Source organism: Aotus nancymaae, unplaced genomic scaffold (genome assembly GCF_030222135.1).
Source record: "Aotus nancymaae isolate 86718 unplaced genomic scaffold, 86718_ANA_hifiasm-v0.15.2.pri h1tg000008l, whole genome shotgun sequence".
Taxonomy (NCBI): Eukaryota; Metazoa; Chordata; class Mammalia; order Primates; family Aotidae; genus Aotus; species Aotus nancymaae.
In genome coordinates, this window is record NW_026988419.1 from 42836286 (window position 1) to 42860642 (window position 24357).

General features: G+C 40.7%; 1 protein-coding gene across 2 annotated transcripts in view; it reads left to right on the plus strand.

Moving 5' to 3' along the window:
* Positions 1–6862: 6862 nt before the first annotated feature.
* Positions 6863–24357, plus strand: part of HIBCH (3-hydroxyisobutyryl-CoA hydrolase) — a 103034-nt gene continuing 85539 nt past the window's right edge. The window contains exons 1-2 of one of the 2 annotated variants that reach the window (XM_021672015.2): positions 6863–6972; positions 15545–15587. In XM_021672015.2, the coding sequence (XP_021527690.2) occupies positions 6938–6972; positions 15545–15587 (78 nt within the window). In that variant the 5' untranslated portion in view covers positions 6863–6937. Of the gene's footprint in view, positions 6973–12172; positions 12445–15544; positions 15588–24357 lie in introns of those variants that run through there. The other variant, XM_064373237.1, reaches the window with a different exon arrangement.

The following is a 24357-nucleotide window of genomic DNA, read 5'->3' on the forward strand; positions in this document are numbered from 1 at the left end:
GAAATGCAAGGATCACTTGAGCTCAGGAATTCGAGTCCAGCATGGGCAACATAGTGAGACTTCATCTCAAGAGAGGCAGAGGGAGAGAGAGAGAGAGAGAAAGAGAGAGAGAGAGAAGTAATGAAGAATGAATTAGAAATGTAATTGAAATTCAGATAGGAGAGCGCAGTAGAGGTTACAGTAAAATATTACTATAGAGAGATAAGACTTGAGCCTTTAGGCTGAATAAATTTTAGAGGAGGATAAAAGAAGAATGGCTTTCCTGGTATAAGGAATTGCATGAGCTGAGGAGCAGTGGCAGAAAATCAACATTATATACTCAGAGACATCCAGGGGAGATGCATGTGACAGGAATAAGAGCAGGTAAATGGTAAATAAGGTTGAATAGCTAAGGTGAAGCCTTGTTTCTGTTGCCTCAAAAGTCAGTCAGTTTGAAGGGAATGTTATAGACCACTGTTGTTTGATACAGATACAATGTGAGCCGCATATGTAATTTTTTTTTTTTTTTTTTTTTTTTTTTTTTGAGATGAAGTTTCCCTCTTGTCACCCAGGCCAGAGTGCAATATCACGAGCTCAGCTCACTGCAACCTCTGCCTCCCAGGTTTAAGCGTTTCTCTTGCCTCAGCCCTAGGAGGAACAGACTGCTGCTGGGACTACAGGTGCGCACCACCATACCTGGTTAATTTTTGTATTTTTAGTAGAGACGGGGTTTCACCATGTTGGCCAGGTTGGTCTCGTGCTCCTGACCTCAGGTGATTCACCTACCTTGGCCTCCCAAAGTGCTGAGATTACAGGTGTGAGCCACCATGCCTGGCTGTAATTTAATATTTTCTAGTAGCACCATTGAAAAAGTAAAAAGACACAGGGAAACTTAATTTAAATAACATATTTTCTCTAACCCAATACATCCAAAATACTGTTATTATAACATGTAATCAATATAAAATTTTTACCATTGCCTTAGTTTTTAAATGTAAATTTTTAAAAATTGAGTTCCCGAGTTATACCAGCCACATTTTAAGTGCACAGTAGTCACCTGTGTCTAGTTTTGGACAAGACAGCTGTAGACAATTGTGAGATTATTTAGCACATCAAAAGTTGTATTTTAATCCATCAAAAGTTGTATCTCAGGAAAATTCATTTTCAGTAAAATGCAGAATGAATTGAAGGGTGTGATGGTTGAGGGAGAAGAGAGATGTTAAATCTGGAATGAGTTACAAGTGGGTACTAGTATGGTGGCAGTGGAGATGCTGAGAGGTTAGAACAAATCTGAGAGATCTTTCAAAGAAATAAGTGGTATGCCTTGATGACCGACGGGCAATGAGGAAAGAAAAAAAATCAAGTATGACAGCCAGCCTCCAAACAGCCGGAAAGGATCCTTGCATCTGAACATGCAAACTCTTATAAAATCTTCTATACTGTACTGGGGTTGCCCTCATGACCAATAAAATAAGCAGTAGTGATGGATATAAGATATTGTGGCTTCTGTCTTGGTGGCTGTTTCTCTGGGCTCTCTCTCTCCAGAGGAAGCCAGCTGCTACACTGTGAGAGCCCCATGGAGAGACCCATGTGAAAGCACCTGTAACCCGCCAACAACCACATGAGTTTGGAAGCTGAGCATGCAGATGACTGCAATCCCAGCCAACGCTTTGCAGCCTCATGAGCAACCTTGAGCCAGAACCACCTGGCTAAGTCTCTCCCTGATTCCTGAGCCTTGCAATCTCTGAGAAACAATAAATGTTGGTTTCTTTAAGCTGCTAAATTGTAGGGATAATTTGTAACAGAGATAGATAATTGAACAATAATAAAAAAGATAAAATCAAATACGAATGGAAAGATAACCCAATTTAAAAATGGGCAAGAAAATTAAAAGAAGATAATGAGCATATGAAAAAGTGCTCAACATCATTAGACATCAGGAAAATTAAAATCAAAACCACAAAGAGATAACACTACATACACACCAGCATGACTAAAATGAAAAAGACTGGCAATACAAAATGTGGCTGAGGATATGAAGCAACCAGAATTCTTTATTTAAAAATTAAGATATAATTTATATGCCACACAATTCACCCATATAAAGTATATGATTCAGTCAACATCACCACTATCCATTTTACAATATTTTCATTTTAGTGTAGCCCAATCATCACCACTATTCATTTTAGAATATTTTCATTACTCCACCAGAAAACCCTGTACCCCTTAGCTGTCACTCTCCAATTCTCCTACCTCCTTTCAAACCTTAGGGAACCTCTAGTCTACTTTCTATCTGTACACATTTGCTTATTTTAGACACTCATGCAAATGGTATTATATAATATGTGGTCTATTGTGACGGGCTTCTTTCATTTAGCATGGTGTTTTCCATGTTTGCTCATGTTGTATCTTGATGTATCAGCACTTCATTTCTGTTTCTTGCCAAATAATACTTCATTGTATAGATATGTAACTTTTGTTTTTACCTACTTATCAGTTGATGGACATTTGGGTTATTTCTACTTTTTGGCAATTATGAATAATGCTGCCATAAACATTATGTGCAAGTTTTTGTGAGGACTATGTTTTCATTTATTTTGGGTATTATACCTAGGTATGGAATTGTTGGGTCATATGGTCACTCTGTTTAACCATTTGTGGAACTGCCAGATGTTTTTCCAAGGTAGCTGCACCATTGTACATTCCCACCAGTGGTGTCTGAGGATTCCAAATTCTCCTAACACTTGATTTTTTAAAAAATTACAGTGGGTGTGAAGTCATTGTGGTTTTGGTGTGCATTTCCCTGCTGGCTAATCATGTTGAGCATCTTTTCAATGATGATTGACCATTCATATGTCTTTTTTGGAGAGCTGTATAGTATATTCAAATTTGTTATCCATTTAAAAATTCTGTTATTTAAATGGTGATAGTTCTTTATATATTCTAGATAGCTTTTTATCAAATATGTCATTTGTAAACATTTTTCCCAATTCTGTGGATTGTCTGCCACCAGAATTCTTGTCCAAAATGATACAAACACTTGAAAAGGGTCTGGTTGTTTCATATAAAACCAAACATTGACCTATCCTATAAACAAGACATTCTACATATAGATATTTACCCAAGAGAAAAGGAAAAATATGTCTGCAAAAGATTTACACAAGAATGTTTACAGCAGCTTTATTCATAGTAGCCCCAACTGGCAACAGCCCAGGAATCTATCAAGAGGAGCATGGATCAATAAACTGTGGTGTATTCATATAATAAAGTATTAATAATAAAATAGAGCAAACTACTGATACACACGATATGGAGATTTTGCTAAGTGAAAAACACTATACACAAAAAGTGCACACTGTATGATTCCATTTTATGTGAATTTTTAGAAAATGCAAAAGTAATCGAGAAAAAATAAGACTGGATGCAGTGTCTAACACCTGTAATCTCAGCACTTTGGGAGGTCAAGGTGGGCAGATCTCTTGAGCCCAGGAGTTGGAGGCCAGCCTGGGTAACATGGCAAGACCCTATCTCTCCGAAAAAAATACAAAAATTAGCTGGGTGTGGTGGCATGTGCCTGAAGTCCCATCTACTCAGGAGGCTGAGCGGGAGGATTGCTTGAGCCCAGGGAGGCTGAGGCTGCAGTCAGCTGTGAGTGTGGCACTGTACTCTAGCCTGGGTGATAGAGTAAGACCCAGCCTCAAAACAAACAACAATGGTTTTCAAAATAGAACAGTGGTTGCCTCTGGGGTGGGGTTGGGGTGGGGAAAGCAGTGATAGGCAGAGAATGACTGGAAAATCGTGAGAGGAAGCTTTCTGGGGTGATGACAATGGTTTATATCTCAGGAGTTTTGGTTGCACAAGTGTATACATTTGTCAAACTCAGTGAATGTACACTTAAGATTTGAGCATTTCACAGAATATAAATTTTGTCTCAAAAGGAAAAATATGTAAACAAATATTTAACTCTGGATAATAAGACACATGCCATATTTTGGGAGAAGTAAAACAATGCCTGTAATTAACTTTGAAATGCATTAAAAAATAAGATATTTGGGATAAGGAATAAAGCAAGATAAAATGTAAATCTAGGTAGAATCTGTGTGGTGAGCACATAGGTGTTTACTTTAAATTTTTATAACTTTGCTATATGTTTGAAAAATCTTCGAAATAGAATGTTAAGATAATTTTTTTAAAGGACTATGGTTTCTAGAGCTGGAAGCCAGAAGATCGATAGCATCATTGGAAGAAATAGAGAATTTAGGAATAGGAAGGACAGTTTGGTGGAAGGTGTGGCACAACTGACAGATCTTGAATACCTAAAAGTCCCTAAGTAATTTATGCACATATTTCCATCTGGGTTTTTTTTTTAAATTGCATTTTAGGTTTTGGGGTGCATGTGAAGAACATGCAAGATTGCTGCATAGGTACACACATGGCAGTGTGATTTGCTGCCTTCCTCCCCTTCACCTATATGTGACATTTCTCCCCATGCTGTCTCTCCCCAACTCCCCACCCCCCGCTGTCCCTTCCCTATTTCCCCCCAACAGACCCCAGTGTGTGGTGCTCCTCTCCCTGTGTCCATGTGTTCTCATTGTTCAACACCCACCTATGAGTGAGAACATTCGGTGTTTGATTTTCTGTTCTTGTGTCAGTTTGCTGAGAATGATGGTTTCCAGGTTCATCCATGTCCCTACAAAGGACACGAACTCATCATTTTTGATGGCTGCATAATATTCCATGGTGTATATGTGCCACATTTTCCCTGTCCAGTCTATCATCGATGGGCATTTGGGCTGGTTCCAGGTCTTTGCTATTGTAAACTGTGCTGCAATGAACATTCGTGTGCATGTGTCCTTATAGTAGAACGATTTATAATCCTTTGGATATATACCCAGTAATGGGATTGCTGGGTCAAATGGAATTTCTATTTCTAGGTCCTTGAGGACTCGCCACACTGTCTTCCACAATGGTTGAACTAATTTACACTCCCCCCAACAGTGTAAAAGTGTTCCTATTTCTCCACATCCTCTCCAGCATCTGTTGTCTCCAGATTTTTTAATGATTGCCATTTAACTGGCATGAGATGGTATCTCAATGTAGTTTTGATTTGCATTTCTCTAATGAGGTTTTTTTTTTTATATTTTATTTTTTTGGATAGAGTCTTGCTCTGTTGCCAGGCTGGAGTTCAGTGGCAATGTGATCTCGGCTCACTGCAACTTCCACCTCCCATGTTCAAGCGATTCTCCTGCCTCAGCCTCCTGACTAGCTGGAATTACAGGCACATGCCACCACGCCTAGCTAATTTTTGTGTTTTTAGTAGAAATGGGGTTTCACCATGTTGGCCAGGATGGTCTCGATCTCTTGACCTCATGATCTGCCCACCTCGGCCTCCCCAAGTGCTGGGATTACAGGCGTGAGCCACTGTGCCCAGACTTTCCATCTGTATTTTAATGGATCTTCACAAACACCTCTAGTCTTTAGTCATCAACACACCCATTTTTAGATGAGAAAATGGAGATTCTGAAAAGCTATATAATTTGCTCAAGGTCATTAAACTATTCGTGTGCTAGGGGTAGGACTGATTTTCATAATTTGCAGGCCTACTGTAAAATGAAAATTTGTGGTTCCTTGTTCAAAAATTATTAATAGCACAGCATTAAAACAAGCACAGCGCCCTTCTAATGATGGGGCCTTGTGAGACTCAGGTTTCACACATGTGACGCTATGGTGACAAGGAAGATTTGAATCTCAGTCTGTCTGACAGGTAAGTCCATGCTTTTTCCAGTAAACCATGCTAGGTCAGATGACTGGTTCATTGCTCTGCACAGTGAATGAAACATGATGATGATGTCAGATGGTGATGTCCTGTAGGCCATTAAAAACCAAATTGCAGGTAAGGAGTTCCTTCAGTGATGTTTGTTGTCTGTCCTCTTCTTAGTGGGCATTTGGTTATTACATTTGACCTAGGTTAGCAAAGTAATTTTTGATCAAAGTCTCAATAGTGTATCTCTTTAAATATCATGGTACTAAGTAAACGTCTTTCATGTGTCCTCTCTGAAATTTGTCACCGGGTTTCTTCTTTCTGATAAATGTGTCAATACTTTAGTGGCGATGAAATGTTTTCTGCTGGACATCTGGGTGGGTCTGGAAGCAGAGGAACGCTTTCTTCAATTTAACAGGGGATCCTAGTGGTTGAGTTATATGTTGGTTTCATTTAAGAGTAAGCTACCTTCTGAATGTAATCATGCTTTCACCGATAACAGTAACTTTTACTTTAGTTGGGAAGACATATCTATTATCTCTTAATTAGACAACTCTTGTCTGTCTGTGAGGAAGAGTGGGAGACTTACAACTTTTCCCAAGAAAACTGAAAATGTCTCAATCCTAATGTTAAAAGAGTTCTGCTATATTGGGTTAGGAATAAATAAACTACACCGATGTCCTTTATCAAGCGTAATTACTCTACTTGATTCTCAAAGAATACTAAGTTTACATTTTTAGTTAAAAATTACTAAAATTCCAGAAAAGTCTTTCACATCAGTCCCTGCTGGTCAAATTGGCAGGTCAAGCCTAGACAACAGCTCGGGCTTTGGGCTAAGACAGCCTCTAGAGGGCAATCTCCTTTCCTGCGAATCCGCCCTGGTCCGCTCTCTTCTCCCTCTCCCCGCCCCGGCTCAGCTCGCTCTTCGCCTTCTCTCGGGCCCAGTCTCCGATCTCAGGCCACGCCCCAGTGCCATCTCCCTTCCCCGCCCTCAACTATTTCCTCCTGGCGTCGTTCTTGCCCCGCCCCTCAGCGTCGCGTAGCGGAGAAGGCCGCTGTAGGCCGCTCTGGCCTCGTGGAGGACTTGTCATCAGTGCGCGGCGGCGCAGGACGGCGGTGGGCGGGGCTCACGTGAGGCGGTGGGAGTGTCCCGGTGCTTCTCGTTTTGCTGCTTTAGCTCCGGAGTGTTTGGCGATGGGACAGCTAGAAGTGTGGAGGTTCATGTCAAGGTGAGTGAGCGAGCGAGCTGCCAAGGGCAGGCTCTTCAGCGGCTTTCGCGGAAGAGGGAAAAGGGCCGGGAGTGGAGACTGCTGGCTTCGAAGTTTCGAGTCGCGCTCGGAGGCGCAGCTGTGAGACCCCAACCTTGGCCAGCCCCAAGCCCCAGCCCGCCTCCCTGTCTCTTCTTTCTCCCTCTAGCATCTTCTTTGCAGCAACACCCTCGTTTTCTGCCTCTGGCTCTCAATTCAGCCTTGTCCCCACACGACCTTCATTCTTTTGGCTTCAGTTTCTTTCCTTTCTTCAAAGTTGGGTGCAGTTTGGGGACACGGAGGGATTCAGTGTAGAGGAATTGTGCGGCATGTTTTGTGGAACCAATACACACAGGTGCTTTGCCACTTGCTGCACGTCTGTCTGCCCGTGGTGTGATTTTATTCAGCTTTCTTGCTTGACTCCAGCGTCAATACAGGCGTCTGGAACTTTCAGGCTAGTGTTGCTGATATTTAACGTGGCATGGGGGAACATATTTGCAAAAGTTGTTTTAACTTTTCGAAAGTACCCCTCACTGCGCCTTGAGCTCAGCCTAGGAAATCTGGTAGCCATCATCTTTAGGAAGTTAGGCCTCATGAGTCTTGAGTAGCCCGCTGCCTGGCCATGCTGTCATTCCAGGTAGCAGCTGCGTCCATTTGAAGGGAGAAACATCCTTATTTCCTTGAAGTAAGGACAACTTAAATTACTGGGTTCTTTAAGCCTTAAAATTTGCCTTCCGGGTTTCCTGCAAAGGAATGAAAGTGTTTCCTTGACTTAAGAAGAATAGTTTCAGTGGAAAGTGTTTAGATGTCTAACATTGTAGCCACAGACCTGATTCTCAGTAGATACTTGTTATACATTGAAGAGTTGCTTTTCTGCTTGTTTTTTCAATACCTTAAAATTAGTTGTCTTTGCACCAGCTCATGGAGAGATTTAGTAAATACTAAGAAAATCAGTACACATAATCGTTGCTGCTGCTTTTTCAGTGTTGTCAGCAAATAGCAAATTGAGAAACAAATTGGAAAGATGTGTTTGTTAAAGTTAACTGACTTGGAAACGATCTGTCATTCCCACAGTTCAGCTTGGCTTTCTTCCACCCTATGTTCCAAGATGCAGACTCTGGAGGTGGGCCAGGACTGTTTTGGGGACTTTGATCTAAGATGCCTTTTCCAGACTCAGCCCTGGAGTGGGCATTATCCTAGAAAGCAGAGGCCAAGGTGGTCCAGTCCACAACAACCTAACCCACAAATATATAAGGGAAGTGTTTCTGAGAGAAAAAAGGGCCTTTGGCCATGGTTGACAGTGTTGGGCACCCACACTTGAACTCTGGCCTCCCTTGGCTTCTCCAGTACTGGCCTACTTTCCTAATGCAACTCTCCACCACGTGTTCTCTTACCCCAGTGCAATTTAGCTCTTGGAGGTTTTTTTGGTTCCCAACTAAATCATCTCTTAGGATAACTCAAATTTTTGCCTAACCTGACTTGCCCTGAGCTGTAGCGCTGGTCCAACCCTCTGAATGTCTCAGTTGCACCTCATATATAAATTTGCAATTAAGGGCTAGGCACAGGAGCTCACGCCTGTAATCTCAGCACTTTGGGAGTCCGAGGCAGGCATATCATCTGAGGTCAGGAGTAAGACCAGGTTGGCCAACATGGTGAAACCCTGTCTCAACGATAAATACAAAAAAAATTAGCTGGGTGTGGTGGCAGGTGCCTGTAATCCCAACTACTTGGGAGGCTGAGGCAGGAGAATTGCTTGAACCTGGGAGGCGGAGGTTGCAGTGAGCCAAGATCTCACCACTGCACTCTAGCCTGGACGACAGAGCAAGACTCCATCTCAGAAAAAAAGGAAAAAAAAAATTGTACATAAGTATCTCTCTGTCTCTCTCTCTCTCTCTCTGTCTCTGTCTCTCTCTCTCTCTCTCTCTCTCTCTCTCTCTCTCTCTCTCTCTCTCTCTCTCTCTCTCTCTCTCTCTCTCCCCCCCTCTCCCTCTCTCCACTATCATTCTTCTAGATTCTCAAAGTTATCTAAGTTCTCTCACACTCCCAGACCTTACCTCTTCCTGCGGATTCAAGTTTCATCAATAGTCTCAAATTTATCACTTTTTCATCTTCGCAGTGTGAATTGTTTTTGTATATGATTGCCAGGTTAATCTTGCTAAGGTTTACTTCAGTGCCTGCCATCCTTCTGCTCAGAAACTCAGAGGTGCCCTTCTGCTTATGCCATTAAATACAAATTTACCAGCCTGGATTTCACAGATTTGGCCCCAGTATATTCGTGAATGAACAATTACCTACTGTTCTGTTCTACTTGCTGGGAAGCACAGTTGTAGGCATTTCTATTATCCTATAGCCACCCTGGACTGCTTGGTGTTCCTGCTGTTCCTTATGTAAGGCCCTTGGAGTCTGAAAGGAGAGCAGATAAGAAGCAAATAGTGAAAAGTAATTTTTAGGTACCAATTCTGGTAAGTGTCTTAGGGGAAAAGTACAGTTATGAGAGCCAGAGTCAGATAGGGAGAGGGAGTCGGGAAGCCTCTTCAAAGAGGTTGCTCTTTGCTGGGTATGGTGGCTCATGCCTATAATCCTAGCACTTTGAGAAGCCAAGGTTGGAGTTTAAGACAATCCTGGGCAACATAGCAATACCCCGTTTGTATAAAAAATAAGAAATAAAAAAACTAGCTGGATGTGGTGGCATACGCCTTTCCTTCCAGTGTGGGAGGCTGAGGTGGGAGGATTACTTGAGCCCAGGAGTTCAAGTTTACAGTGAACTATGATTGTGCCACTGCTCTCCAGCCTGGGCAACACGTCGAAACCTAGTCTCTTAAAAAATAAAAAAAAGAGGTTACTTTTTAGGTTGTTAATAGGCCTTGTTGTCTTTTCCATCTGCTCTGTACTCTGCTGAACTATATTGTTTTGGTTTTTGCTCTTTGACTGCCTCTATTCTCTTTTACTTCTATTTTATTTTATTTATTTAGAGACGGAGTCTCGCACTGTCGCCTGGGCTGGAGTGCAGTGGCATGATCTCGGCTCACTGCAACCTCCGCCTCCTGGGTTCACATGATTCTCCTGCCTCAGCCACCCGCCCGAGTAGCTGGGATTACAGGTGCACACCACCACACTTGGCTAATTTGTGTGTGTGTGTGTGTGTGCACGCACATGTGTGTGTATTTTTAGTTGAGGCGGGATTTCACTATGTTGGCCAGACTGGTCTTGAACTCCTGACTTCGTGATCTGTCCGCCTCAGCCTCCCAAAGAATTGGGAGCTACCTGGCCTCTTCTCTTTTACTTCTACTTAGTTGTTTCTTAGTTGACCAAAGACTCAATCTTTGATGCTCTGTTAGGTTTTTCCTGGGTTAGGAATCACTAGCCTGAATGCAGAGGCTGAGAAGGAAGCACTGACAGATACTGGCTAGATGGCAGTGTGGGGGACTGGTGAGCTGGAGGGAGTGCTCTAGAGAAGAGGCAGCTTCTCAGCCCCAGGCATTGTTGTCCTTATAGAATATAGACCCAGGGTTTCCATAACCACTGATTTTTCTGGAAAAACTGCATTTTTAGGTGAAATCTCTTGATTTTTAAATGTTAGTAGTTTTTTTCTTTTTTTCCTTCTTTTTCCTTCTTCTTTTTAATCTCTCCCATTCCATGCAGATAATGTTAGTAGCTTTAAAACACTGCTGGACAGTTTACAATAGCAAAGACCTGGAACCAACCCAAATGCCCATCGATGATAGACTGGACAGGGAAAATGTGGCACATATACACCATGGAATATTATGCAGCCATCAAAAATGATGAGTTTGTGTTCTTTGTAGGGACATGGATGAACCTGGAAACCATCATTCTCAGCAAACTGACACAAGAACGCAAAATAAAACACTGCATGTTCTCACTCATAGGCAAGTGTTGAACAATGAGAACACATGGACACAGGGAGGGGAGTACTGTACACTGGGGTCTGTTGGGGGGAAATAGGGGAGAGACAGCAGGGGGGGTTGGGGAGTTGGGGAGAGACAGCATGGGGAGAAATGTCACATATAGGTGAAGGGGAGTAAGGCAGAAATCACACTGTCACGTGTGTACCTATGCAACAATCTTGCATGTTCTTCACATGTACCCCAAAACCTAAAATGCTATTAAAAAAAAAAAACAAAACACTGCTGGGCTGGGCATGGTGACTCAAGCCTGTAATCCCAGCAGTTTGGGTGGCTGAGGCTGGAGGATCACAGCCCATGAATTCGAGACCAGCCTGGGCAACATAGACTGTGTCTCTATGAAAAATTTTTAAATTAGCTAGGTGCGGTGGTGTGTGCTTGTAGTCCTAGCTGTTCGGAAGGCTTGAGCCCAGGAGATTGAGGCTGCAGTGAGCCTGTGATCACACCACTGCACTCCAGCCTGGGTGACAGGGTGAGACCCTTTCTCTAAAAATAAGTAAATAAATAGAATACAAAAATAAAACGCTGCTGACCGAAACCACAGTTGCAGTTGGCAGGTGGCATCCTTTTGGCAATTAGTTTTCAACTGCAGCTTTCTCATTTATTCCTTATAGAGGGCTGAGAGATTCCTGTCTCAATGATTTTACACGCATGTGGCATAAACATACCTTTAGTCCTAACTATTCTTTCAAGCTCTAGTCTCTTTTCTCTGTTGAATATTTCTGCTTATGTCAGACAAACTGAAATTCAAAATCAAATTTGTATTACATCCTGCAATCCAGCTACCTTCTTTCCCTGTCTTTTTTATATTCTCCAAGTTGTCCTGGCTTGAAATCTTAAAGTTGTTTTTGACATTCTTTTCCGTTGAGTTTTTACTTCATAATCTTAATAATATCACTCCCCTCTGTTTCCACAGCTGCTGTTCTTCATCACCCCATGCCTAAATTATTGGCCTCCTGGACTTGATTTTCTGCCCTATTCACACCTTGCCTACTTCTGGGATAATTTCACTAAGCACTACTTTCATGATGTCTTCCTGCTTCAACAGTTTCACGTAGTTTGTTTAATTTCCTGAGGCCTTGTTTGTTTTATTGGACAATTGCAAGAAGTTCCTGAGTCATAAAATTCTCATCTAAGACAGTTGTTTATTTAAACATCATACATCATAACCACCTGGAGGATTTATTAAACACAGATTTCTGGGCTCCACCATTTCTTGTTCAGTAGATGTGGGGTGGGGCAGAGTTTCTAACAAGTTTTCGGGGGATGTTGATGGTCCTTGTTCAAGAACCATACTTTGAGAATGACTGTTCTCAAAAGTCAAGTTGACGTCAGCTGAAGGAAATAAGCCTGATAAAAGTTAATTAAGAAATTAGAAGTAGCGGAGATGTGCATGCCCTCTTCCTCTCCACCAGATGGCAGTTTTGGAGCCAGTAGAAAGGAAAGATCATAATTCAGAAGTACTTGGGGCCCTGAATTCTCAATACATTTTGAGGTATAAAAGCTAATATCAAATTTTAAATGACAGGTGAGTATGAATTAGAATGAATGAAAGCAGTATGATTATATAGAATTTGACAAGGAATTTGGTTGTATGTATGTATTTTTTGTAGTAATTGGTCCACAGGTTTTTGTGACCTGTAAATACTGTGCACAGTGGCTTTGCACTTGCGTTTGGTAGGTTTACATTAACTTTCTCTGAGTTAAATAAAATTATATTTTATGTATAAAACTGGGACTTGGAGCTAGGCCTGAGTTCTGTTTACTTGCAGTCAGTACTTAAACTGTTAGATAAGACTTGCAAATCTGGCAACATCCTCTTTAACTTTGAAATGACGTTTGGGTACTGGCCTCATTCAGGAATCCAAAGTCATTCTGGATCTAAAGAAATTAGCTCTTAAATTTTTCATTACTTAAAACTTCCAAAAAGATAAAATTGAGTCGAGTTGAAAACATTTTAGAAATGGTGTTTTAGGGTAGTGTAGTTCAGACTTTAAAAGTAATTCTGAAAACCTTGTTTAGAAAGTATCCCTAAATAAGATACAATCTGTCACTTCAGTTTCGTAATTATAAAGTGTTAGTGTTGATTTTTAATGACAGCTTCCATTCTTTGAAATCATTTAGGGGACCTTCCAACAATATCTGTGCTTGTGCCCCACCTCCAGAGTTTGAATTAATTGGTCTTGGTGTGACCTGGGCTTTGGAATTTTTACGAGTTTCCAGGTGATTCTTTTTTTTTTTTTTTTTTTTTTGAGACAGAAGCTTGGCTCTTGTCTCGGAGACTGGAGTGCAGTGAAGCAATCTCAGCTCACTGCAACCTCGGCCTCCCAGGTTCAAGCTATTCTCCTGCCTTTGCATCCTGAGTAGCTGGGATTACAGGCACCCACCACCACTCTCAGCTAATTTTTGTACTTTTAGTAGAGGCTGGGTTTTGCCATGTTGGCCAGGCTGGTCTCAAACTCCTGACTTTAGGTGGTCCGCCTGCCTCAGCCACCCAGAGTGCTGGGATTATAGGAATGAGCCACGGAGCCCGGCTGAGTCTCCAGGTGATTCTAATGTACAGGCTAGTCTTGAAATCACTGGGCTAGGATGAGAATATTTTACTTGTGCTGAGACAAATGAAAACAATGCTAGTTCAGGAATGTGAACTATGACTGATTTAAACAAATAGTTCATTTCTCCTTTCTTAATGCTATTATTCAATTTGAATGTAGTATAAAAGGAAAGTACTATAAATTCTGAAAAGTTGGATTACAAATATTTTTATAAATCCAGTCTTCCAAGTTGTAATTACAAGTGGTAACTGGTCATACTGCCTTTTGTGAAACCTCAGCTAGGCTGTTCCTCTTCATACAATCTCAGTATCCTTGAAAAATTAACAGATTGTCAATTTATCGGTTCCAGTAGATAGTATATGTATCTGCACATGTGCACAGCCCTTATCAAGCTGCTGCAGCCACTGATTCTAGCTTTGACCTCGTTCCATAGATCTTAAATTTAGCTTCTTAAAACAAAAAGCACACAGTATATTCTAACTATAGTATTTTTATGTGCATGTCTGTCACTGCATTGTGGTTTTCTCAAGGGCAAGAGCTGTGTCTTTTGGGAAATTTTTTAAAAGGCCCAAAGCATAATGATACAACTTGATTAATTTTCACAGACCAAACATGCCTAAATAACTAGCACCTGATCAAGAAACAAGCTTTACCAGCATTTCAGAGGCCCTCCTCATGCCTCTCTCAATCACTGCCCTTCCCCTTGTTGCCTTTTCTTATTATAATTTACATAAAGCACTTGAGTACACTATTCTGAAGTTTATAGCTTAGTGAAAAAATATATATAATATATATATATACATATATTAATATGTCTGCAGTCCTGTAATCAGTATTGGGATAGAGACAATTTCCAACATTCCATGTTTGTTCATGCCCTTTCCCAGGTCCCCCCACCCTCACCATTCTCATGTCCATTATTAGTGGTCACTTTGGTCAAGCTGTGTTTTAGGCTTTGTTTTCCTAGCCCAACAAGTGCTTTTAAAACAGCAAATATAGAAGTGTGTTGTGTTTATTGTTTTGTAGTCTGCTCTCCTGTTGTAATTTCTGTCATGACGACTTTTCCATGTTACATATTTAAATACTTGTTAGTATTTTTAGTGGTTGTATAATAGCTATGTGTATTAATAGGTGATACAGTCTTTAATGCTCTATTCTTAGACATTTACTTTGTTTTCAGTTTTCCCATCATGTAAATAATTGTGAACATATTTATCAATCAAACTTTGGTCATATTTCTGAGATTTCCCTAGTGCACATGCTTGTGGAATTACTGGATTGAAGGGTATGATCATTGTAAAGGCTGTGGATTTGTATTTCCAAACTATTTACTAGAAAGGCAGTACCAATTTATACCTCTCTACAGTGTCCGATAATGCTGTTTGTGTTGCATCTTTAACAAAGCTTTTTTTATTTAGATTAATGACTTTATTTTTCAGAGTAGTTTTAAGTTGATGCAAAAAATGACTTGCAAATTTGAGCGGAAAAGTTCGACAAATATATAAGGACATATATCAACTATTACAGTATCATACGGATTAGTTTCATTGCCCTAAACATCTCCTGTCTTCTACCTGTTCATCCTTCCTTTCCCAAGCCCCTGGTAACCACTGATCTTTCTACTGATTTCATAATTTTGCCCTTTTCAGAATATCATACAGTTGAAATCAGAGTGTGTAGCCTTTTCAGACTTGCTTCTTTTGCTTAGTAGTATGTATGCATTTAAGTTTCTTCCAGTTTTTTTTTGTGGCGTAGTGGCTCATTTCTTTTTTTCATGGCTGAATAATATTTTATATGGTTGTACTGAAATTGGTTTGTCTTCCAACCATTGAAGAACATCTTGGTTACTTCCACATTTTGGCAGTTACGAATAAAGCTATCATAAAATTCATGTGCAAAGTGGCTTTACCATATTATGATCCTACCAGCAGTGAATGAGAGCTAAGCCTTTTAAAACTTTTTCTTATAATAATACCTTTTAGAAGAGGCTGAAACGAAAGGTGATACGCTATTTGTAAACTGAGACATGACTACCCATATTACTGTTCTCATTGTATTCCACATTTGTTTCAGGTTTAATGCATTCAAAAGGACTAATATCGTACTGCACCATTTGGTAAGTTTTAACTTTGTTTTGCTGGCATTATTTGTATGTGTAACTTAAAATGTAATTGTTAGAGAAGTAGAGAAATACTGGTATGGCAGATTTCCTTGACCTTGGTACATCATGGTTCTCAACTGGAGTGTCAAGACATGACACATATACCTTGTAGAAGGTGGCATAAGATTGTGGTTAAAAGCATGGTTCTTACAAGTCAGAATGCCTGAGTTTAAGTAATGGGTTCACTACTTAATCTTGGGTGGATTCCTTGGTCTCTTACAGCTTCCCTTTTGATATATATAAAGTGAGGATGATAATAATAGTGTCTACCTTAGAGTGCTTATAAATGATAAATAAGATAATTGTATTAATCAGCGTTCTCTAGAGGGACAGAACTAGTAGGGCATATGTATATATGAAAGGGAGTTTATTAAGGAGAACTGACTCACATGATAACAAGGTAATCCCACGATAGGCCATCTGCAAATTGAGGAGCAAGGAAGCCAGTTCAAGTCCCAAAACCTGAAAAGTAGAGAAGCTGACAATGCAACCTTCAGTCTGTGGCTAAAGGCCTAAGAGACTCTGGCAAACCACTGGTATAAGTACAAGAGTCCAAAAGCTGAAGAACTTGGAGGCTGATGTTCGAGGGCAGGAAGCATCCAGCACTGGAGAAAGATGAAGGCCAGAAGACTCAGCAAGTCAAGTCCTTCCAACTTCTGCCTGCTTTTATCCTAGCCTTCCTGGCAGCTGATCAGATGGTGCCCACCCAGACTGATGATGGGTCTGCCTCTCCCAGTCCACTGACTCGAATGTTAATCTCCTTTGGCAATACCTGCAGACACACCCAGGAAAAATACTTTGCAACCTTCAATCCAATTGAGTGGACACTCAATATTAACCATCACATTAATACATTAAAAAATTTAACATAGTCCATAGCATATAACAGTCATTTTATACATGTTAGCTATTATTGTAATGGTACACTGGGAAAGTTAAATATCCATAGTTTATCAGATTATATGGAAGAAATGAATTTTAATCACTTTTATATCTCTTATAGAAGCTCAAAGTAAATTGCACGTAAAAATAATAAGTCATCTGATATCACTTACTGTACTCTAGGTGGTATTCTAAGTACTTGTCATGTATTAGCTCAGTTAATTCTCATTATAGTCCTATGGGGTACATACTACAGATCTCTTATTTTCAATTCTAACACCCCCAAACCAAAAGTTTTTTGTTAGTTTGCGGTAAATGCATTGGCAAATCTGACCTGGAGGTACTTGAAACTCTTTTAGTCTTTATCCTAACTAGCATGAACACTTATGGTTTGGTGCATAAATATAAAAACACTTTATTACTATGTAATCAGGTATTCTAAGGACCCAGACTCCTCTTGTGGTGTTTTATAAAGCATTTAATATGTACTGTATTCCAGAATCTAGAAAATTTTGTGAATTAAGGGATTGTAGCCTTATCTCTATATAACAGGTCAGAAATTGAGGGACAGAGAGGCTAAGTAACATGCCCAGATGTCAAAAAACTAGTAAATATGAGGTGTGATTTGAATCCTGGCTATCTGTCTTCGTAGGTTTAACTCATATGCTCAATAGCCTTTGACAGAGTGGGCCCTAAGTAACTTGCAATGGGCCCTATTGCAAGTGTGCCTCTGTTAAGCCTAAGTGGAAATGGGGATATGAAGCCTGCCATATCCCTTCCTACCTGTGTTAGTACATTTTCTGTTGCTTAAAACAGAATACCTAAAACTGAGAAATTTGTAAACAAAAGGAATTCATTTCTTATATACGGAGGTTGAGAAGTCCAAGGCCAAGGTGCTGCATCTGGTGTGGGCCATTTTGCGGGTGGGACCTCTCTGTAGAATCCCAAGGCTGTACAGGACATCACATGGCAAGGGGCTAAGCATGCTAGCTCAGGTCTCTCTCTTTCTCTTATAAACCCACAGTCTTACTCCTATAACAACCCGTTGATTCATTAACTCATTAACCTATTAACCCATTAATTTATGAATGGGTCAGTTCTTTCATGTGAGCAGAACTGTCATGCCCAATCACCTCTTAAAGGACTCACCTCTAAGGCCTTTTGACCTTGGACATCAGCCTCCATAACTGCAAGGAAAGGAGTAAATTCCTTTTCTTTTTTTTTTTTTTTTTTTTTTTTTTTTTGTGACGGAGTTTCGCTCTTGATACCCAGGCTGGAGTGCAATGGCGCGATCTCGGCTCACCGCAACCTCCGCCTCCTGGGTTCAGGCAATTCTCCTGCCTCAGCCTCCTGAGTAGCTGGGATTACAGGCACGCGCCACCATGCCCAGCTAATTTTTTGTATTTTTAGTAGAGACGGGGTTTCACCATGTTGACCAAGATGGTCTCGATCTCTTGACCTCGTGATCCACCCGCCTCGGCCTCCCAAAGTAAATTCCTTTTCTTTATAAATTACACAGTTTCAGGTAGTCTGTTGTGAGCAACAGAAAATGAACTAAGACAATTTGTATATTACTGTTACCTCCAGACTTTATTTGGATTTCACCAGTTTTTTTTTCATTAATATTCTGTTCCAGGAATCAATGACACTGCATTTACTTTCCACGCTTTTTAGTCTCCTCTTGTCTGTGATGGTTTCTCAACTTATCTTTCATATTTTTCATGACCTTGACAGTTTTAAGGAGTATTGGTCAGGTAGCCTATAGAATACCATCTCATCTGGGCTTGTCTGTTGTTTTTTTGATCATTAGACTAGAGTTAAGGTTTTTGGCAAGAATATTGTAACCGGTTTTTTTTTTTTTTTTTTTTGGATGTTCTGGGTTCTTGGCCTCCAACTTCTTAAGGAATAAGTGGTGGGGCTGCTTCAGCTGCACCATATGCTTTTCGGACCCAAAACAGTGTTGCAGAAAGGTGATTTTATTTAGGTAGAGAAAAGAGAAGGAAAGGAGAAGACAAAGGCTTCCAGGAAGAGTGTGGAAGGGGATTCCAGAGGGAAAATCCCAGAGGGAGTTCCCACCATGTGGAAGGGGATTCCAGAAAGTTGGAAATCTGGCACAGGTGAGGGAGCATGGACTTTTATCCAGGGAGAAACTTCCACCTTCTCCAAGACCCTGGGCCAGTGAAAGGAGTTCCTTAGAACTTCCGCTGGAGTGATTGACTTTTAGTTTATTCCTACGCCCACGAAATTCAAACATAAACCATTGAATCTCCTGGATGGAGAGAGATGGGAGGGGGGCATGGTGCTGGGAAATTCTTGCCTTTAAAGCTACACCCGCTCATGGACCAGGAAAGAGAACACATTCCCTCAGTATGACAGAGGAAAAGTACCCTTCTAATTACATCATATCAGGGAGTATTTGTAAGTTTTGACAAATGCATCAGGGAGTACATGATATTTACGTGAAGTCATTAGTAATGCTAACTTTTATCCCTTTGTACCATTTATTGGTTTTTCAGTATTAAGTTACCATTTTTCCCCTTCATGTTCTGCTCGTTGAAAGCAAGTCAGTAAATCTAGCCCACACTCAAAAGGTGAGGGGACCAAGCTGTGTCTCTTGGAAGGGAGATAACTACATATGTCATTTAGAATTCTGTAAGGAAGATTATCTCTTCTCCTCCATTTATTTATTCTGTGTGGACTCATGGATATTTATTCTTTGGGCTGTCATCTAATATCAAATTATTGATTGCTTCATTGTTCTAGTTCTGGCCATTAGGAATTTCTTCATTTTGGCTTCTGTATTTGTTTCATATGACTCCATTCTTTTAATTTTTTTTTTGAACATTTCCTTTCTGGTGCTACAAGGTGTGCTCTGGACTCATTTTGTGTTTTCCTTATCTTAATGCTGGAATCAGCCATTTCTCTAAGGAACCCTGGTTGCCTTTATTGGAGAATTGCACTTGGAAATCAATTTCTAGGCTCTGGGAGTGCTCTTTGCTACTGGGTGTCATGACTTTCTCTCAGAGGATAGAGCTAGGGTGTGTAGTAGAATACATATGCACTATGTACTAACCCATGTATTCATACATATCTGTAATTGTTTCTGTACTTATTCTGTATAAGTGTATTAAACTAAAGATGAGTTCATAGTGATGTCTTTGTCTTTAATCCAGTACCATAGGGCAGGGTTCATTTTATCTTTCCTTCTTGTTCTATCTGTAACTCTCCTCCTGACAATGACAGCCAGGCTCCCTTACTTACTCATTTAAACCTAGTATATATGCAAAGCAGTTGCAGAATTGTTACCTGCTCTCCACTACCATTAGAAGCAGTGCTGATAGAGTACTCTGTTGATGTACGGTTCCTTTGTTATCATCCTTACAATTTTCAGTCATTTCACTGATTTCCAAAGTTAGTTAACTCCCTCATCACCATAGTCACTTCGTTGAGGTTATGTCATAATGTGTAATTCAGTTAGGTTCCGAGAAAGAAAAATAAAATCCTGGTTCCCCCAAACAACTGGAACCCCCGTCTCAGCCAAGGGGACCCCAGAGAAAGCTTAAAAAGTGGATTCCTGCCAAGATGGAATGGGAGCTTGGACACACCTTGTTATACCTCCTCCCTCACTAGCCACCATTAGGCTTTCTTCCCTAAGAGTTAAACAGAAACCAGCCTTTTCCCCTGCTGTTTTCAAGCAACCACCTGTTGTTCCTTCTTTTTGCAATTTTGACACAGCAACTGACCAGCATTCCTTCCTTATAAGAGAACACTGATCATAGAGTGGTTCTGGCCAGTCTATGGAGGCTGCACACAGTGGGCCTCCATTTCCTCTGTTTCAGCTTTTGATGTATAGGGCCTAATTGTGATACATTCTATTGTTAAGTCTCCACCCAAGAGTTAACATGGCCATGTATGCTGCATACATGTTAGCTTACTATACATGCATGTGCCTCCTGTTCATGAATATTCAAAGCTCTTCCTGTAACCTGTTGAATATGTTTACATAGCCAACCAGTTCAGCATAAATTCCTATTTCATCTTTCCCTCACTAGATGTAGTCACTTGTGGCTTCTGTCAGAGGCTATGCTTCCCAGCCTGTGGGATGGTCAGCCTGCAGGCTGCAGCCGTTTATGAGAAGTAAAGCTCTCTTTTCCAAATTTATGAATCTCCGGATTCTTTAGTTAACAGTTCATTTGTCATAGTCTGTATTCCATATTGGAATTCCCTGATATCCTGGCTATTTTTTTTTCTTTTTAAAAGATAGCTCGTGCTGTGGTTTGAATGTATATATCCCTCCAAAATTCTTATGTTGTAGCCTAATACCGAATGTGATGGTATTAAGAGGTGGGGCTTTTCGGGAAGTGATACCTCATGAGCACCCCACCCTTACGGGATTAGTGCTCTTATAAAAGAGATTGAAGGGAGTGCACTAGACCTTTTTGCCCTTTTCCTTCCTTGCACCATGTGCCGACACACACAACTCATGAAAAATAGGGCCTCACCAGGCACTGAACTTGAACTTGCCTTGATCTTGATCTTGAACTCCCTAGCCTCTATAACTGTTAGAAATAAATGTCTGTTCTTTATAAATTACCCAGTTTAGGGCATTTTGCTGTAGCAGCAGGAATGGACTAAGATAGTTGGTGTATGTTGGAAACAGGTTTATGACGTCGGGAAAAATCCACACTGAGACAGTGGATCACTCAGCAAGGCTAGTTTACTTCCTGCAGGAAGGGTGCACCTCACCAGCAGTCTTGCCACGAGAGCACACCTGAACAAAGGAGACAGGAACATTTATAACTTTCATAACCTGACGCAATCACCCTACTGCTGTGTCCAGTTTCCATTGGCCAGAATGGGACCTTACATTCTATGCTTGAGCCAATGGGCTAAAAACTTGAAAATTTCCTGAACAGATAAGGGAAAAGAAGATTGGGAAGAAGACAAGGAAGGAGAGGAAGTTAGTCAGGAGAGGTCTGGAGGTTTTCCAAATAAGGAATGGCATACACCAGGGTTTGGAGCTTGCCCAGTTCTGTTCGGACATGCCGGAGCAAGTCAAGGTAGCTGATTTAAGACGGAGCTGATTTAGAGAATATATACATGGGTGTATGCTTATGCTAATAGTGGATAACGGCCATAGAGCAAGAGATTGTAACTCCTTCTCCTCATAATGTAGTCTAAGATACAAAGTTTGAAGAAGAACTTTCACATCTCACAGTGTACATTAAAGTTTGCTCTTTGTGATATACATTTCTGTGAGTTTTGACACATTTATAAATCATATGCCCATCACCCCAATACCATGCAGAGGAGTTCCATTGCCCTAAAATTTTCCATGTTTTCCTTTTGTAGTCAGCCATTTCTTCTTCCCCCAACTCCTTCTCCCTCCTCTGGAGATTGAGATTGACTGCGTTTTAAAATTTTCCTTCTCTTTTGTCCCCAGTTCCTTTTCTTCAGCTGTTGTTGGCAAACACTAAGGTCCTTAGGCTATGGTTTTGAAGTACTTCTCCTTTGAGATGAAGACTTATTTAGTAGGTCTCTATTTCCTTTCCCCACTGGAATGAGACTTCATCAGAGCCCTGGGGCTATAAGCTTGAAGTTTTCTTTCCCCTCCCTGCAGATAAAGCCTTTTGTTCTATATGGGAGATAAAGGGAAAGGATTTAGCAGTGACTGCCATTTCCTTCCTGAGCCAGCACCCTGGCCCCAGATTTCCGTAGGAAAGCCTGGTTGGGTTCCACATGGAAAGGTCAGCAAGAGAGTGGAAACCTCCCATGACTGAGACCCCAGGAGCTTTGAACCCTCACACTTGATCTTCAGCAGTTTATCAACATTTTTAATCTTTCTTATGACTTATGCCCCTGGTAAGCAAATATTCTTGTTCAGAAGCCTCAAGATTCTTAACCTCTCCAGTTGCTCTTATAGTTACATCACTATTGTAAAACCTAAGGTTGGTTTTTGAGGTAATTTTCAGAACCTTCATTCCTTTGCCTGCAACCTCAGTTTTCTTAGTTTATCAAAAGTCATTAATTTGCAGTCCAGTTTTTTTCTTGTTATAAGGTTAGGAGAAACATCTTTCTAGCTCTCAACATCTCTGAGCTGAAACAAAATAATAGAGTTTTAAATGATTGCCCTGGTTTTGGGTAATAATTTACGTAAGTTGTTAAATGAACATACAAAAAAAATTTGTTTTTGTTGACCGGCAAATCCAGCTTGGTTCCCGGAAAAAAATTATGGAGAGAGATAAAAAAGTATTAGTAGTTTTGTATAATATGAAAACTTTCATAATTTAGAATGATGTATGTTGGAAATGGGTTTATAATGTCAGGAAAAATCCAAATCAACACAATGGATTACTCAGCAAGGCTAGTTTACTTCCTGCAGGAAGAGTGCAACTCGCGGGCAGTCTTGCCATGAGAGCACACCTGAACAAGGGAGATGGACGTTGATAATTTTCATAACCTGATTCAATCACCTTACTGCTGTGTCCAGTTTCCATTGGCTAGAACAGGACCTCCCATTCTATGCTTGACCAGATTGGCTAAAAAACCTGGAAAATTTCCAAATAGATAAGGAGAAAGAAGATGAGGAAGAAGAGGAAGCTAGTCAGGAGAAGGTCAGGAGGGTTTCCAAATAAGGAATGGCATGCACCAGGATTTGGAGTTTTCCCAGTGAGACATTGACCACCTGCAGAGGTCTGGCCTGCAGATCCTGACTCGATGGATGAATGAATGTACTCTTACTCCATTACAGTGATTCAAGTGGGCTAGGGATGGTCATCAGCTGCTTTCAGAGGGCAGAATGCAGCCAATTGACCAAGACCCTCTGTCCATCTACACATTTATTCTGTCAAGATTTTACAACAGAGGTTTTAGGTCAACACACTTGTGGATAATCAACATGGTTAAAAGAGTGGTCTTATGAATGATAAAAACCTTAGGTTCTGGGCCCAGAGTAAACACTGTTAACAGGTAACTCCCCTTTGATTTACCCAAGAGGGCCATCCAGCACAAAGTTTATGTGAGGAAACAGTAGAGACAAAAGGATGTGGGGTAAACAGACTTAAACTGGGAAACCCTCTTATCTTCCCTATCTTTTCTTTAATGTGGACCTCCCACTTTCAGCCTGTCCCAGTAAAACGTTTTGGCCTTCCAAAAGGTTTGAGACTATAATCTATAACTTTCCCTAATATTTTCCATAATACTTTGCCAGCCACCCCAAGTGAATTCCAACAGCCCAGTTCTGTTCAGACATGCTGAGTCAAGATAGCTGATTTAAGGCGTAGCTGATTTAGAGAATATATATACATGGGTATATGTTTATGCTAATAGTGGATAATGGCCATAGAACAAGAGATTATAAATCCTTATAATGTAGTCTAAGATATAAACTTTGAAGAACTTTCACATCTCTCACAATGTAGTTATCTGAAAAATGCAGCTTTTTTAGTCTATCATCTGTCTTCTCATATGAGTTAGAGAGTTTAATCAGGAAGTGTTATAAGTGTTATTAAGAAATAATTTTAGGCAGGTAGAGAGGAAAAGGGGTCCTTGGAAAGTTTTCCTTTCTTTTAAAGCAGCTCCAGAAACGTTTCTTGTCTAGCAGGAAAGCCCTGGCTCTTAGAGCTGGGCAGGCAATTTTTGATATGCATATGCCAGCCATTAGAAACTGGGTCCACCCAAACATGGTGATTCCTACCATTGTCCTCTTTCCCTTGCCCCCACCTGTGCCTGGCAACATGGCCGCCTCCACATATCTCCACGTGTAGAACATTATGTTGCCCTGCATTTGCATATTAAAAGGCTAGGATGAGAGGACCAGTATTTTCCCGGGCTCTGTGAGTAA